Genomic DNA, 17994 nt, shown 5'->3' on the forward strand with positions numbered 1-17994 from the left:
TATAGAGAACAGAGGGTGTTGACGAGTGATCTGCGCCCCACAACGTCCCACGGCGCATCCCCACATTGTATTGGGAACATCATCATCGGGTCTGATATTATCATCAGGAGATGTTCCCAATACACGGCGGGGATGCGCTGGGAGACATTGTGGAGCGCAGATGTGAACTCGGTTGGCTTTGACATTGAAAATACATATCCCACTAGAGGCTTTTGCTCCACATTCCCCTCCCTTGACAATGGGGTTAAGACCTAAATTTTGTTCAAGGAAATTATCAATGTCAACTACAACGGAATAAAAGGAATGGAAAAATCAGACAATAGCCAATGGAGAAAATAGTAAATTCTTCTGTCCATTGGAAAACAAATTTCTGATTTGAAGTTGGAAAATATATCATCACTTGCTGGGCCTCCTCCCTCTTTTCCCAGCTTTGCTCTTCCCTCGACCTCGCTGAGAGCTTTTCTTCTCATCAGCAGGAGGCCTTCCCCGGCCACGACCTGTGCCTTTCTTATCTGCTGCAAGTCCTTTAGTGCCCCTACCTTGGGATCTACCAGAAGTTTTTCCACCCCGTTTTCCCTTCTTTTCTGTTTGGCCATTTGCATCCACCTCACTGCCTTCACTGTCATCATTGTTTGCATCCTCATCTTCAGAATCTGATGAATCCTTAGACTTCTTCCTTTTCTTAGAGTTTGTAGAAGTTCCACTGTCACCCTTCTTAGTAGTTTTCTTAGTAGCTGGACTTGTGCTCTCAGGCTCACCACATCCTGCAGCAATACTAAGATTTCTATGAGAAGATTCCCAAATTCCTGTAATAGGCAATTCTAGTACTTCCTTCAAATACAAAAAAGTTCATCATTGTCTAAGAAACCAAATTAACAACTTAAACCATCTAATTCATTATATTTTCTCATTCAGATGCAAAAAGTAAAAAAAAAAAAAAAAAAAGAGTTGATGAACTACGTGTTAAAAACTTAAAATGTACCAGTTCAAATTTATATGATCAAGATGATTCATCCTCAAACTTTTTAAGACTTCTCAGTCAACTTTAGATAACAAGTATCACTTTTTTGAGCTCCATCTAGTATTTCATTAATCTGTGATAATTTACAGAACCAATCAGAGAATTCAGGGTGGAAATTTTTAATGATATGCAAACATACCTTCACTGGAAGCTTTTCCATCATAAACATTGAGCTGCCAGAAAAGGAGAGAATCAGAAAGAAGTACTAAAAATAGAAATTAACCACAACAAGATCAATACCAGTAAACCGAGAAAATGCATTAATAATAAAGGACATCAAGTCTTGGGGCCCAGGAACATCAACCAACAAGACAACAACCCAGCAACAGAAAATTCCTATACTATGATACCCAGATGCCCACATATACCTAAGATACAGTTGCTTGGATGGGAAAATCATCTATTAAAAAATAATAACATAAAATAAAGAGGAACCTAAACCATTTTCTTAGATTGAGAGGTATAACAAGATTGCTTGCATGGGCTAGATATGTATCTCCTCAACTATGACTTGAATTGTCTCCTTGTGCATACACATGTGAGGCCAAATCTTTCTCTCTCATGGTCATGCATTGTGATTGCTCAATCCAAACAAATAGCCAATCTGATGAGGTTCTCCATTCTTGATATGAAGTCTACAATAACCCTATTTGGGTTTGCCTTTTCAATAATGAAGTAGGTTTGTGGCGCTATAAAAACAAAGTCAGCTGAGGAGGCTCCATGAGACTTACAGCCTTACCTCCTATAAGAAAATAAAATTCAACATTGGAAATGCACCCATTCCATGTTCGTCTTAAGACTAAAATCCATAAATAAACTATGCACAAATGTGTTTTACCAAAAAGAAAAACTATGCACAAATGTTTGTCCCAGTTACCTCTTCAAGTCTGTCACCAACATTTGTTCTATCAACAATAACCATGGAATGGCCCAAACCACAGGAAACACTAAAAGAAATTACGCAATAAAATTGTGTCAATAGGTTTGTAACTTGGAATATTTTGGACAGAAACGGAGCAGTGTCAACAATACATACCCAATAACATGCATACCCTCTAGGATGTCAACTTTCTTGGGAATTGCAGAAGATCTATTGTGTTAAAACAGCACAAGCATGAATTAATATAATAGTTGAGAGTGGTCGTAGAAGAGAAGTAACAGAAAGAAATGAATAGAATATCAGTATAGTCATCAAAATACTCATAATAGAGACTAACTTTGGTCCAGTAGGACCATATCCCAGCTCTCCACAATGAGCATAGCCCCAACTAATACACGAATCATCAGCTCCACAGAAATGATACATAGAACCTGAATCCATGCAACGTATATGCCAGCCACTGATAACAATTACAAGTTAAAATGATCAAGTTATGGATAATAGCAAAGTTAAATCCCCTATGCTTTAACCAAGAAAATTATAGTCAAAAGCATGTATAATGTTTGACATTGTATGTTATTGAGAGAAACAACAAGAACACCATATCCAGACACTAATTAACAAGTGGTTTATTTCACAGAAGCAAGAATAAAATAGATGTCGGATAAAAAAGATCATTGATGATTTCGCTCTCTTATAGTGGACTTAAAAACTTAGGTGATCCTTCTTTACTTCTCTTAATTAATTAATGAAAAGATCTAGATTAAGAACATCTTCCCAGTAGAATTGGCCAGACATATGGCAGACAAAGGATCAGAATGGAGATATCTGAAAACTAAGAAAAACTATTCTCCAAGTTTGGACAGATATGACATGGAAAGTCTCTCGATACACAAAATTTGCATATCAAGAGTTTCCTTCAACCAAAACTCTATTGGTTTTTATTATTTTGTTCTGATCTCGTCAGTAGAAACGTCCTATCAAGTACTATCATTTAAAACAACTAAAATCTATCAAATGTTTATACATAATATATCAGTAAACCTGAAAACGATATGTATTGTATGATACACACCAATACATTTCAACATTTTGAAGCTTGCATGCAACAGATCACTTCTACTTACAGGTGCTGCCGATGGTCTTCTATGCATGTGACCAAACCAATACATTTTTCCACTCTTCCATCTCAGCATACACATTAGTGCCACACTCATTTTATGGACATGTCTCTGTCCAAACCCATTTTGATATTTTTGCTACACTCAAAGTTTAAATCTTTGAATGCATAGGAGCATATAAACACAGCTTTTAAGTAGATATGAGTAAATGTTGAGGACTGCTATCAGTCTTGAACCCTAATGGATTTCAGGTTCGGAAATAGAAGAAAAGGTATAAAGAAGAGAGGAGAAAGAGAAGAGAGAGAAGTAGAAAACACGAGTTGAAAGGAGGAGCAGAATCTTAATGTTCTGCCGCCGCCACTTTATTTAGTATTTATAGGTTATGCTCATTACATGGAAAGGACAGATCTGCCCTTAGTATTTACATAACAAATAGAACAAAATAAAACTGAAATAAATAACTAAAATAACCAACTGACCACCAGCTAACCCTAGGATGACTAGAACACCTTCTACCCTACGAACACAGTGGGACCATAGCTGTGGGGCCCACATCAATGTTCTCTACACTCCCCCTCAAGTTGGGAATAAATGTTTATCATTCCCAACTTGGAGAGATCCGCCTCTAGCTTCTTCCTTGGTATAGCTTTGGTGAGGATATCTGCTAGCTGCATGTTGGATGTGATGTACGGGAGACACACTTCTTGTGATGAGACCCTCTCTCGTACAAAATGTCGATCAACTTCAATATGTTTAGTTATGTCATGCTGCACCGGATTGTGTGCTATACTAATAGCCGCTTGATTATCACAATACAGCATCAGGGGCTTCTCATACTCAATACCCAACTCCTCAAGTAGTGATCTCAGCCATAGAATTTCAGCCACTCCGTTAGCCATTGAACCTGTATTCAGCTTCAGCACTAGATCGGGAGACAACACTCGGTTTTTTACTCCTCCAAGAGACAATGTTACCTCCCACAAGAGCACAATATCCAGAGATAGACCTTCTGTCATCAACACTCCCAGCCCAATCGGCATCCGTATAGAAAGTGTGTGGTTCTAAGAGAATGCATGTATTAACTGACAACACTAACTGCATAACTGATATCTGACTGAGTGAGGCAAAGATATAGGAGCTTTCCCAATAATCGCTGGAACATAACTTTGTCTTCAAGAGACTCCCCACTCTCTGCACTAATCCTGTGGTTCTGTTGAATGGGTGTATCCGCAGGCTTGACACCTAACTTTCTAGTTTCCGCCAACAGATTTAGAACATACTTCCTTTGAGAAACAAAGATCCCGTGTTTAGATCTAGCAACCTCAATACCCAAAAAATACCGTAGTGCACCAAGATATTTCACCTCAAACTCTTGATGAAGGATGTTTGAGGGACTCAATCTCATGGCTGTCATTTCCTGTCACCACAATATCATCAACATATACTGCAAGTAGTGTCAGAGAGGACTCCACCCTCTTGATGAACAGTGTATGATCTGACTGGGCCTGTATATAACCAAACTTCCCAAGGGCTAGTCTGAATCTATCGAACCAAGCTCTAGGTGACTGCTTCAAACCATACAATGCCTTATTAAGCCAGCTGACCTTCTTACCTGTCTCTGTATCATAGAATCCATAAGGCAATTGCATGTAAACCTCTTCCTCCTACAAGTCTCCATTCAGAAAAAGCATTTTTAACGTCCATTTGGTACAAAGGCCAAGTATGGCTTGCTACAAGAGATAATAGAACTCGAATAGTGGTCATCTTGGCTACCGGGGCAAATGTCTCCAAGTAATCTATACCATAAGTCTGGGTGAACCCTTTTGCGACTAGCCAAGCTTTGTACCTCTCAATGGAGCCATCCGCATTGTGCTTCACAGTAAATACCCATCTGCATCCAACTAGTTTCTTTCCTTTGGGCAGATCAACTAGCTCCCAGGTATTAATTTTCAACAGAGCATCCATTTCAACTTGCATTGCACCTCTCCACTCCGGGACTGATAGGGCTTCTTGCACTGTTCTTAGAATAGGGACATTAGCAACGGAAGTAAGGTAGGACCTGTAGGAGGGAGATAGGCGATCATAGGATAAAAACTGGGAAATGCAGTGGACTGTAGATGTGGTGCAATGGGAAGGTCAAGGTCGTCTGCAGGAGGTGAAGTGGCAACAATGGAAGGAGTCACTATGGGCCCTAGGACTATAATACCTAGACTTGGAGCCGGAGAAGAGGTTGAAGCTGGCCTGGACTATTGATGACCGGGATCAACCTGTTTGCATCGCCTGTGATAGAATCTCAACTCTTGATCCCTCTGATTACCCTCACTACTGCAACCCTCATCACCCAATGGAATAGGTAAAGGAACAGCCCCAAAAGTATTAACCCTACCCTCACTGCGCTCCCCCTGAAGAAAAGGACCCAAATCCCCACTCTCACTGCTCTCCCCCGAGGAGAAACCCGAGAATAATAGGGTGTCTCCTCAAAGAAAGTGACATCCATGGAGGCAAACTTCTTCCCTGAGACAGGAGCATAGCAGCAATAACCCTTCTGAGTTTGTGCATAACCAAGAAAGATGCATTTGAAGGCCTTTGGTTCGAACTTGGAGTGATGGGGTCCGAGAAGCTGAACAAAACAGGTACTACAACCAAATGTTTTAAGGGGAACAGTAAACAACTCCTCCTTTGAGTATAGAAGGGAAAAAGGAGGTTTCATATCAAGAACCCGAGAAGAAACCCGATTAATAAGATATACCGCCGTGAGGATAGCATCACCCCAGAAGCGAATAGGGACATTTGAGGTAAACATAATACTTCTAGCCACCTCCATGATGTGCCTATTCTTCCTTTCTACAACCCCATTCTACTGAGGTGTATGAGGGCAAGTGCTCTGGTGGATAACCCCATGATTAAGAAGGTAAGATGCTAATGACTTAGCAAAGTATTCCTTTGCATTATCAGATCTAAGAACTTTGAGCTTGGCATCAAATTGGGTTATGATCATTTGGTGGAAGTTTTGGGTCAGGGCGAGAACCTCATCTCGTGAACGCATAAGATAAACCCAAGAAAACCGAGTATGGTCATCAACAAATAATAAAAAATATCTGTACCCACCCATAGAAGGGATGTGATATGCCCCCAAACATCAGTATGCACAATATCAAAAGAACTATTACTCCTTTTATTACTCAATGAATAAGAGTTTCTACAATGTTTAGCAAACTCACAACTTTCACATTTCAACTATGACAACTCAACAGACTAAAACAAAGTAGGGAACAGACTCTTTAAGAACCGAAAAGACAAATGACCCATTCGGTTATGCTTTGTAGGGAACAGACTCTTTAAGGACCGAAAAGACAAATGACCCAATTTGTTATGCCAAAGCATAACCGGACTCGCAATCTGAGAAACAAGTGACTTCTTATCCACTGACTCTTCCCGACGAGAACTCTCCCCGAGCAGATAGATCCCATTCGTCTCGCGGCCAGTCCCAATCATCTTCTTCGTCTCCATGTCCTGAAAAACACATCGGTCAGGGAAGAAAGTTACTGAGTAGTTCATATGTTTGGTAATACTACTAACTGAAAGAAGGTTATGATCAAGTTTAGGAACATGCAAGACAGAAGACAAGGAGATAGTATTCGACAGTTTGATGTCACCCTTGCCAGAAATGGGGACAAGAGAGCCATCAGCAATAGATACTTTATCCCTACCAGAAGATAAATGATAAGTGGTAAACAATGAAGGCAAGCTACTCATATGGTCGGATGCACCTGAATCTAGTACCCAACAGGGTTCAATAGTACCTGGAGCTGAGGCATGGTAGACTGAGGCTCGTGTACCTGAATGTGCGAAAGCATATGTAGCAGGGGCTGATGGTGATTGCGGTATTGATTTCCCAACTTCCTTTTCCGACTGTATTAGAGCAGCCCAATTGCAGCTAAGGTCTCTAAGGGTGTGCCTCTTGTGCCAGACGAGGATGCTGAATCAGTAGTCACGGCCACATGAGCATTACCCTTCTTGCTTCTCAACTTTGCCGGGACCAAATGAGGATGCAACTTCCAACATGTTTCTTTTGTGTGTGTAGGTTTCTTACAATGCTCACATACCACATCCCTTTTATCTTCCTTCTTCCTGTCTCTCTCTGAATCACCCCCTGATTTGGGTTTAACAGATGCAAGGGCCGGTGTAAGAGGCTAAGGTTGCATCATGACTTTCCTCCCAGTCTCTTCACTATGCACTAAGGAGTATGCCTGAGAGAGGGTCACACTATCTCTGGTCAAAATTTGTTGCCGCACAATATCATACTCTGAATTCAGGCCAGCCAGAAACTCAAACACCCTGTTTGTCTCGATGTGCTTTCTATGGGTCTGTGCATCTTTGGGACTCTCCCACTCAAGAGTCTCTAAGTAATCAATTTCATGCCACAGGGACTTCAAGGTAGAGAAGTAGACCGAAACCGGTTTCTCTCCTTGTTTAAGAGTATTCACTTCACATTTCAATTCATATGCTCTAGCAACATTAAGGAGTTGGGAGTAAGTTTCTTTCATAACATCCCAAATCTCCTTGGTTGTCTTTGCCTACAAGTAATTTCGGTTGATATGATGCTGCATAGAATTACACAGCCATGTCATAACCAAGTAGTTTTATTGGACCCACTTGGTATACATGGGGTCTCCCTTGGAGTGTTCTTTCACATCTCCCAAGAGATACCCTACTTTACCCCTTCCCCCAATAGCCATCATGGCTGATTGGGCCCATTCCAAATAGTTTGATCCATCAAATCTTACAGTTGTAATCTGAAAACCTGTCTCAGAAACACCACCATAACTGTTGTTCTCAAAACTGCCTTCTGCCTGATTCTTAAACTCCATTTCGGTCAAGAACCAGTAGTCTCAAAAAATAGAGTTACTACAGTCAAAAACAGCACTTGGACTATCAATCACAATAAAAAAATCAGTATAGAACCAATATGTATTCACGGTATATGTGCATGAAACAGGTATGTATGATCTGAAACCAATTAGCAGACACAACAGCAACAGTCCGTACAGTTTTCACCCTTTAGAATAGTTCGAAACTCCCCAAAAAAATCTGAAAACAGCTTGGAGAATAATCTTATATGCTAAAGCAGAATTAAGATTTTAATCAGTCCTTAAAAGAAAATTCTCAGTCGCACATTCCAGGCAGTACCGTACGGATAAGACTTGTAGTAGGGTTAATATGAAACCCTAAAACTGATCAATGTTGAGGAGAGAATTTAAGAAAAAACTTCACAGGTAGATCACAAGGTTCGGCCCAGCATTAGGGTTTGCCGCAGGGTTAAGACAAAACCCTAGAGAATAGAAGAAAGAAAACCCTAGAGAATAGAAGAAAGAAAACCCTAGAATGGTTCGGCCGCCCTTTCTAGATAGGTCCAACCTATCTTCTCTAATAGTACTTCTCTCAGAAAATAAAAACTTACAAGAGAATGTTGTTCGTTGCCTTCCAAGGTTACCCGAACCCTAGCCTTCTCTGATTCTTCCTGATCACCAACACTCTGCAACCGTGGCAAATCTTCAAACAGTTGCTAAACCCTCTAGCGATCTCCAAGAATCAGTCAACGAACTCTACCTTCTCAGCTTCCAGCCTTAGATGGTTCTCATGTGGTCAGTTGGACTAAACTCACATGAGAAACCCTAGCTCTAATACCAAGTAGAGGTTCAAGACTGCTATCAATCTTGAACCCTAATGGATTTCAAGTTCGGAAATAGAAGAAAAGGTATAGAGAAGAGAGGAGAAAGATAAGAGAGAGCAGTAGAACACAAGAGTTGAAAGGAGAAGCAGAATCTTAATGTTCTACTGCCGCCACCTTATTTAGTATTTATAGGTTATGCTCATTACATGGAAAGGACAGATCTGCCCTTAGTATTTACATAACAAATAGAACAAAATAACAACTGAAATAAATAACTGAAATAACCAACTGACCACTAGCTAACCCTAGGATGACTAGAACACCTACCCTACGAACGCAGTGGGACCATAGCTGTGGGGCCCACATCAGTGTTCTCTACAATATGTCCTATGAATCATTGGATATTATTAAAACTGACAAAGTTGCATATAAAAATCAAGTCCTTAAATAACACTCTTGAAAAAAAAAAAGTAACAAGTAACAACAGGAAAAATGCATATACAAACATAGCACTCCTAATACAAAGGAAAACAAATAAGGCATCAAGTGGGACCTTAAATCCATAACAGGCTTAGGATACATCCAATCATCGCCTGTGTTTTTTATTTTGCCCCACATATACAACTGCCCCCCACCTGGAAAGAAAAAGGATGTGATCATCATTACTAGCCAGACAAAATGTAGATATTCAAATTCAACATAAACTTGTTAGTAGAGTTCTAACACAAATCAATAAAAACAAAGCATGCAGAGTATCAATCGTATTACTTACATATATTCAGCAAAAGACAAATCAAAAGAAATTTGGAAAACAAATCAAGCCAAATGGCAACACATTCTAAATTTGGGGAAAAATCAACAATTAAATAGTTAATCAACAAAATAGCATGATTTATGCATTCTAACCTTTCAAATAAATGTGATTTTCTCAACCTTAATTGTCATCATGCCATAATATGCTACCTTATATCTTAAAACAAGATGGCATGTCCACTTATGGAAGATATAAAGAGAATAATGTTTACAATCATGAACTCAAGACAATACAACCATCTCAAAAGTTTAGATCATTTGTTTCTTTTCTCCCCCTCAACTCATCTTTCCTAAAATATTATAGGGAGACCATTTGGGCCCACCTTTTATTCAATTTGATACCAAGGCGTGGCAATTTTCCCCAACCCCAACGAGGACCCAACTTCCCCGACCCGACGGGGCCAGGGATGGGGATTGTTTTGGCGGGGCGGGGAAGGGGACGGGGATTAATAGGAATCCCTGGTTGGGGAATGTTATTTATATTAAATATACTATTATATTATGTATATTATATTATATATATCAAAACATATATAAAGCATTATTTATAAATTAAATTTGTTATTTATCTTAAATTATTTTAAACAAATAATGTTATCTGAAAACATTTCGAGGATTCGAGTCCCCACAGGGAACCCATCCCTGTCGAGGATCGGGGATGGAGGACAAATTTTACCTCCGGCAGGGATCGGGGACGGGAATGGGGGTTAATTTTAGAACCGGGGTTAGGGATGGGGAATATGATCCCCGCCCCGAACCCACCCTGTTGCCATTCCTAAGGGCATTCATCAACATCAAGGAGAAAAAACCTCCTTTTATTCAAATTGTTAGCATACACATTAGAGGATATGCACCTCCTCTGAAACATGCATGGCTTTTAATTATCCTAAGGTTCTTCTTTGATCAAATGTTTAGGTACCATGAAACTTGACAGAGAAGCCCCAGTTATTCAAGTATTAATTATCATAAGATAAGTAAGATCACTTGATAGATCAACCTTCAATTATTTTTCCCACCATTAAAGAATTATGCAATGAGACCACGAACAACATTGGATTTGTTCCATGATTCTAGATAAAGAACAGAAATCCAATCTTATTCCCTATCCACCCCTTGATCATCTGTACATGTAATTAGGAAAATTCCAGGCCTAGGCCTTTCTAGGTTGTCCTTATTTCTAATGCAGGCAAGTGAAGAGGCAGTGAGTAGATTTTCTGTATCATCAATAGAAACAAGGTACTTGGAACCAAAACCCATAAAACACTCAAAACAAGATACATCCAAAATTGGAATATCAGAGATTACTTTCTATCATAATCTGCCTTGAACTCGCCACCATATTTAGAAATTAGTAAGAATATAAGTTACTTGGTCAGTTCAGGCATGCTTAAATTCACCACACCTTTAAGTAGTCCACAAAATTGAAATATATCATATATCCTACCAAGGCCCATTTAAGATGTAACTAAATTTAAGAAGATGTAACTAAATCAATTAAGCATGGCGTAATTCAAGGTGGAACATTATGACAGAATCACAGAACGATGAAACTCATTTTAAGAAGTTGGACCCATCTTGGCCTACAGATGTACTAAAAAAACCAACCAACCAAAGGACAATAGAGCCTATAAGGCAAACTGCAGGACTTGAAGATACAGGTGTATTTTGCCGATATATATAAAACCATTAAAATAATAATGAAACTAAAAGCAATGATGAAATCCCTTTCTTCTATTTACTGGTTTGGATCAGAAGACACATAAAAAAGTTGGATGAAATACTGAAAGCCAAGACAGAACTGAACAAGAAAGTAAATCCCATATATGAGAAAATTATACGACTTCCATTAATACAAATGCAAGTGTTTGACAATGAACAAGTATTTCCTACAGGAGACGGTAATAACATAGAAATCCCAAACTGTCACCCTCACATTCATGGAATCAAGTTTGCAAACACAATAAGGATTTATGGTTTCATTGTCAAAATAAATGCTATGCATCCAGGAACCATAATGTACACATGCACCAACCATAGAACAATCCGGACCATTTAATAGAAATTCTTTTAATAGCATCAATCCAACTATAATATCTTAAACGATTGAGGAGTTGAAACATAGGATGTAACAAAAAAAAAAGGTACACAATATCAAGCAGGATAATTAAATAGGTTCTGAATTCAGACAACAGCCATCACAAGTTTTGTTCTGCAAAATAAGAACATTTTACAGTAATAAATTTTCACAAAAAAAAATAAAATGATTATTTTCTTCTCATCGATATAATGAACAAGCAAGAATCATGAATTAAACAGAAGAATTTCAACTAGATACAACATTGATTAAAATCCTATACAATTAAGAGATTGCAATGCTGTCAATGGACTGGGTTTGGTCAGGGTCAGGGTAGACCAGTCCCAACCTGATATGACCAAATAAGACTCTAGTTAGTGGTTACAATTCACAGCTGTACTTTTAACCTAAAATTTGACAACAAAACTACAAGTATATGATCATACTACAAGTATATCATGAAAAAGTAGTAATCTTTTATGATAAAGGAGAAAGATGAGTATTACACTGGGGTGTCTTTGTGACATATCAATATACATGTGCATACAACCGATTATAGATATACAATTGTATATATAATTATGGTATCCAACCAAGTATAACCGGAGAACAAAATGCAGACTCTGACCCAATATAATTGAGTGAGGTCCGTTTGGGTCTGACCAGCCCATTGACAGCCCTGAGAGAGAGAATGATATTGAACTCAGAAATTTCATAAGCCAACGTACTTAGACAGTAAAACTGAGGGAGAATGATATTGAACCCCGAAAAGAGGAAAGTTTTATTTCAAAACAATATCAGAAATAGTTTTTCCAGTAAAAAGTGTAAGAATAAGCAGCTGAACAAGAGATTTGGGGTTCTTATTCTTCTCTCTTAAACCTGGAGTAAGAGTTTCTCAATCCAGATGGCAGTATCAGTCCCTACTCCCTAATGTGTTATAGTCGCACATACACACATTTTGCCAAGTCCAGTGCAAATGGCTCAGTTCAATTATCACCAATGTAAATTGTAAGATCCAACTAACTTAGCACAAATGTGTTTCAGGAGTTGTAACAATCTAGCTAGGGATAGGATACCCACCCGGCCCAATTTAGGCCCAACTTAGACATTGAAGGACCCAGTTGGGACATAAAAACAATGATCAAACCAAGATTTCAGATAACAAGGTCCAAAGATTTTAGCACAACAGGGACTCTAAAGGCCAAACAGAGAGAACAAGAAACCTTAATGAAAAGGATACCCTAAATAAAACAGAACGGAAGGCAAGTATCTACCAGCAGTGCATGCAGAACTAACAGAACCAGCTGAAACCACCGCATCAGAAGGTAGAACATTCTGCCGCTGAAATACTTCAACACGACGTGGAATCCACTCATCCTTCTGCTCTCTATGTCCAAGCCTACATGTAACCAACTAAAACAGTTACATGCATAATCAGGAATAAGGGCAAAAAAGTGAAACAATCTAGATTAAGCTCCCCCATTATCTCCCATATTTTGGGGGGTCACAGTAACATGCATAGAAGAATGATAAATATGAAACAGCATTTGTTAACATTCAAACCTTCCATAGCCGCCAAATCCCCACCTGAATATGCACCACAAAGGAAAAAAATAGTTAATTCAGATGGAAAATATTTTTTTTCAGGAGGTTTATCAACCCATTAAGAGAAGCCAAGAAGACTTAAAGAAACAAGAGGGACATACGTGTATACAAAGCCTTTTGAATCCACAGCAACTGGCTCTCAAAATCAAGAATGGGTGTTAATAAAAGTAAAATGATACAAACATCTCCATACAGAGCAAGTGACAACAGGAACAAGAAAGAGAGGTCCAAACAGGAGGGAGGAGGTTCCAAATTACCTGTATGGTTTGTTCCACATGCAACTTTGACAATGGTTTCTCCTGCAAGAGAAGCAATTGCTCTTGGACGAGGTTGAGGTTCATATGCAAGTTTTACCGAGCTTTCTTTTGCATTATACTGCAAAGACATCCAATTATCCATTAAGATTCAAAAAAAAAAGAAATCAAGGAAAAAATAACCAGACATTTCTACCTCATTGTCTGTTCCATGACCTAGTTGCCCATACTGTGGAAGACCTGAAGTTCTGAAAACCAATAACCAGTTTGCAAATCAACAAGCATGTCAAGCAACTAGGAACTTCAAATCCATAAATCACCAAATAAAAAACAAAACTGTGGGATATCTACAAACCATACAATATAGAAGATCCTTGGAGAGACGATAGCCACACGGTAAAGTCACCCCCACAAACAGCATTTGTGACTTCAGAAACCAGACAGCGGACTGGAGATGGCTCAAATTCTACAGAAATTAAATCAGAAATAATATCAAAATAGAAGCTGGATGCCTTTAAGGAGACGTTGATTTATAAGCTTTGCACAGATATAGCAATCAAGAAAAAGTATTCTTGCATCAAAATAGAAAGCTCAATGGAACAAAAAATCACTAAAATTCACTTAGATCAACATGGAAAATTTTATATCCTTCAAGGTTTACAATTGAAGATGAAATCAACAATTACAGAAGCAACAAGTAGATAAGAATTATAAGTTCCTATAACATGATATATAGATTTATTATTCACAAAGGACAAATTTTATGTACTTCACTTCAAACAAAAGTTTTGATTAAACATTTGTTAGAAAAATAAAACTTTACAAGGATTAAGAAAGACTATTAAATGCAAAACAAGAATTAGTTTTTACATTAATTGTAGGGTCTATAGGTTGTAAACACATTATCCTACAAAAATAAAGCTTAATTGGAAAAGAATTGCTATCAAAGACTGCAATTGCAATTGATTATGAATGACCTGGGGAAGGGGAAAATGAGTATAAATGACAAAAAAGGATGGCACTGGTCTCCTACAGTGTAAACCCAAAGTGCAATGCCTCCTAGACTAAAAGGCAGCACCAACTGTTTTCTAGTATCACCCAAACATATCAGTGAAAACATTTCCAACAGTGACATATCTTTTTAGCAGCAATACTGATATAAGACAAAAATGAGTTAATGTTTTTTTTTTTTTTTGATAGGAAACGGTAACTTTCATTAGATAAAACCATAAGAAACAACTGTCACCTTCCAAAGTAAAAGGTGACCCCTGAATAACAAAAATCTTACAACACTGAACAAAACAAAAACTCCCGATTCACCCCTTGTTTTGCTAGGTTGTCAGCTAAAGCATTTGCTGACCTCCTAGACCAATACACTTTTGCATCCAGCTCCCTTGTGAGGCTCAATAATTCCTTTACCTGTTGTCTAAGGGACCATGTTCCCAAACTATTTGATTGCAGCCAACCTACTACTAATTTTGAATCCCCCTCCACTTCCAACTGTTGGAAACCCAATTGCTTGGCCCATCTGAGCCCCTGGAGGAGCGCCAAAACCTCAGCTCTAAGCGAGTCCCCCACACCTGTTGGACCAGAATACAGAGCTAGGATTTTTCCTTCCGCATCTCTAAACACACCCCATATTTCAGAAGGTCCGGGGTTCCCAATAGAGCTGCCATCAAAGTTCAGTTTGACATGACACTGCAAAGGAGGGGACCAAACTGCTTGTATGGTAGGTGATGAAGTAGAAGATCTTGCTAAATATTCCAGCCTCTAGTCAAATCATCTGTAGAGACATCCTTGAACAAGTCAAGAGTTTTCAGCCAATGTACTGCCTTGATGGTGATCCCTTCAATAACTTCAGAAGTTGATTTTTCTTTCCCTTGGAAAATCCTATTGTTTCTCTCTTCCCATACTGCCCACAAGATAGCTGCCCTCATTCCACATCACCCTTCCTTTCTTCTTTGGTTGTCGAAAAAGGCTAGGGTCAAATAAATCCGCTACACTTGTGGGAGGATTCCACCTACAATCAAAGAGAGAGGAGAACCAATCCCAAATTAGAGCACTAAAAGGACAAGAAATTAATAGGTGATTCACCATCTCACCATTCCTCAAACAAAGGCTACAGACATGAGGTGACAAGCACCAATTTGGTCCCTTTCTTTAAAGCACCTCCAAGCTATTGATTTTTTGGAGAATCACTTCCCAATAAAAATCCCTTTTGGGGGGACCGGAACACTCCAAACTTCTTTAACAGGAAAAGAGGAAACCAGGTTAGAAGGAAGGACCAAAGCATTGAAAAACGAAGAACAAGAAAAACTACCTGTAGAAATTTCTGCCCACACTCTACAGTCCAAAGAGGAGTGGTCTAGAAAAACTGAACTTAGAAGAGAAAAAATATCAATTGCTGAATCCACTTCTGAGTCCCTCAACCCTTTCCTTAGTCCCAAATCCCAAGAATCCCCAAAAGTACAAAAAGAATAGATAAATTGAGATTTTTTCAAAGAAAGGGAATAAAGGTTCGGGAGTCTATCCTTAAGAGGAGATTCCCCAATCCACAAGTCCTCCCAAAAAAGAGTTTTATTACCCACACAAGCATCATACCTGATGAAAGGATAGAAGAAAGGCAAAATACCAACAATATCTTTCCACGGGGAAAAACGCGAAGCCCTTGGGTAGAGTCCAGCGTCCCATCCATTTGCTACCATTCCATGAATACTTCTTATAACCTTATGCCATAGACTCTCTTGCTCCTTAGGAAACCTCCATAACCATTTGCCTAAAAAAGTTGCATTTCTTATTCTAATATTTCCAATCCCTAAACCCCTTTTGTCTTTCTTTCTAGGCACCACTTCCCATTTTACCTTGTAATCCTTTTTGGTATATCCATGCTCCCACAGAAAATCTCTCATTATTTTTTCAATCTAGTTTGCAATCTTAACAAGCAATTTGAAGGTAGACAAAGAGTGCATTGGCAAATTTGCTAGTGTTGACTTAATTAGAGTGATTCTACCCCCCAAAGAGATGTAGTTCCTTTTCCAACCTGCTAGTCTTTTTGAGAATCTTTCCAAGACTGGGTACCAAAAGCTAACAGACCTCAGATTTCCTCCCAAAGGTAAGCCTAAATACTTAAGGGGCTATTCACTTACCTCACAACCTAGAGATCTAGCCAACGATGCCACCTGACCTTCTTGCCTATTAATTCTAGCTACACAACTTTTATTCCAATTTACTCTCAAATTGGAGACCTTTTCAAAATTCTCTACCAAGACCTTTAAATTTTCCAACTCCTCCGGATCTCCTTCACAAAAGAGAATTAAGTCATCAGCAAATTGAAGGTGGGTTACAAATATTTCCTTCCTCCCTACTCTCCACCCTCTAATCAAATTTCTAGCATCGGCTCTAGTAATCTGGACACTCAACACATCAACAATCAGGGTGAAAAGGAAAGGAGAAAGAGGGTCCCCTTGTCTTAATCCTCTCTTTGCCGGAAAGAAATCCTTGGCTACCCCATTTACTAGAATGGAGTAGTGACATGAAGAGATACAGCCCTTAACCCACATGCACCACCTTTCTCCAAATCCTCTGATGCTCAATACTTCTAGTAAAAAGTTTCAATCCACCAAATCATAGGCCTTCTCCAAATCCAGTTTGCAAATCAAACCCTTTTCTCCTTGTCTTTATCTGTAATCCACACATTCATTGGCAATAAGGATCTAATCAATAATTTGTCTTCCTGACACAAATGCCCCTTGGTTCGGAGAAATCAAGGAAGGTAGTACCTTTTTTATTCTTTCTGCCAAGACCTTTGATATTACCTTATACATACTCCCAATTAGGCCTATGGGCCTAAAATCCTTTGGGTGGTTTGCATTTATCTTTTTAGGAATCAAAGCTATGAAAGTAGCAATGGCACCCGAATTTATCTTACCTCTCTCAAAGAATTCCAAGAAGACCTCCATTAAATCACCACCTATAATATCCCAACAATTTTGATAAAAGGCCACCGTGAAACCATCTGAGCCTGGAGCTTTAGATCTTTCCATTGAAAAAATAGCATCTCTTACTTCTTGGACTTCAAAATCCTTTTCTAGTTGATCCATCAAAACTCTATTCCTAGGTAGCCAATCAAGATCAGGGATTTCTTCTCTCTCTCTCTTCTTGGGCTGTCATAAATGGATTTGAAATGCTCCACAAAGGCTCTTGATATCTCCTCCTCACTTGTAATCACTTCCCCATTCCATTCTAGCCTCCCCACAAAATTCTTCATCTTCCTTCCATTTGCTAAGGTGTGAAAAAATTTGGTATTCCCGTCTCCCTCATTCAACCACTTACACCTAGATTTTTGTCTCCAACTTATCTCCTCTTTCCTTATGATTTCCTTCAATTCTTGTTTCAGCTTCCAACGCTCTTCCCTCTCTCCTACTGTCATTCTCCTCTCTGCCTCACCTCCATCAATTTCTTGAATCCTATTGGCAATCCATTCTTTTCTTTCTTCCACTCTTCCAAATTTCTCCTTATTCCAAGCTTTGATTCTAGCTTTTAGGGCATGCAG

At 38.9% G+C, this 17994-nt stretch overlaps 1 protein-coding gene across 1 annotated transcript in view; it reads right to left on the minus strand.

The window, feature by feature from the left end:
* Nucleotides 1-210: 210 nt before the first annotated feature.
* The window catches only part of LOC148849053 (uncharacterized), a 33539-nt gene continuing 15755 nt past the window's right edge, over nucleotides 211-17994 (minus strand). Inside the window, exons 5-16 of the mRNA XM_088949957.1 lie at nucleotides 13803-13908; nucleotides 13639-13690; nucleotides 13446-13563; nucleotides 13290-13320; nucleotides 13147-13170; nucleotides 12858-12982; nucleotides 9250-9331; nucleotides 2239-2361; nucleotides 2058-2111; nucleotides 1899-1968; nucleotides 1161-1194; nucleotides 211-764 (exon numbers count right to left, since the gene is read on the minus strand). Of these exons, the coding sequence (XP_088806083.1) occupies nucleotides 397-764; nucleotides 1161-1194; nucleotides 1899-1968; nucleotides 2058-2111; nucleotides 2239-2361; nucleotides 9250-9331; nucleotides 12858-12982; nucleotides 13147-13170; nucleotides 13290-13320; nucleotides 13446-13563; nucleotides 13639-13690; nucleotides 13803-13908 (1187 nt within the window). The 3' untranslated portion in view covers nucleotides 211-396. The remainder of the gene's footprint in view (nucleotides 765-1160; nucleotides 1195-1898; nucleotides 1969-2057; nucleotides 2112-2238; nucleotides 2362-9249; nucleotides 9332-12857; nucleotides 12983-13146; nucleotides 13171-13289; nucleotides 13321-13445; nucleotides 13564-13638; nucleotides 13691-13802; nucleotides 13909-17994) is intronic.

Source organism: Nelumbo lutea, chromosome 6 (genome assembly GCF_056320005.1).
Source record: "Nelumbo lutea isolate HS-2025 chromosome 6, American lotus-T2T, whole genome shotgun sequence".
Lineage (NCBI taxonomy): Eukaryota > Viridiplantae > Streptophyta > Magnoliopsida > Proteales > Nelumbonaceae > Nelumbo > Nelumbo lutea.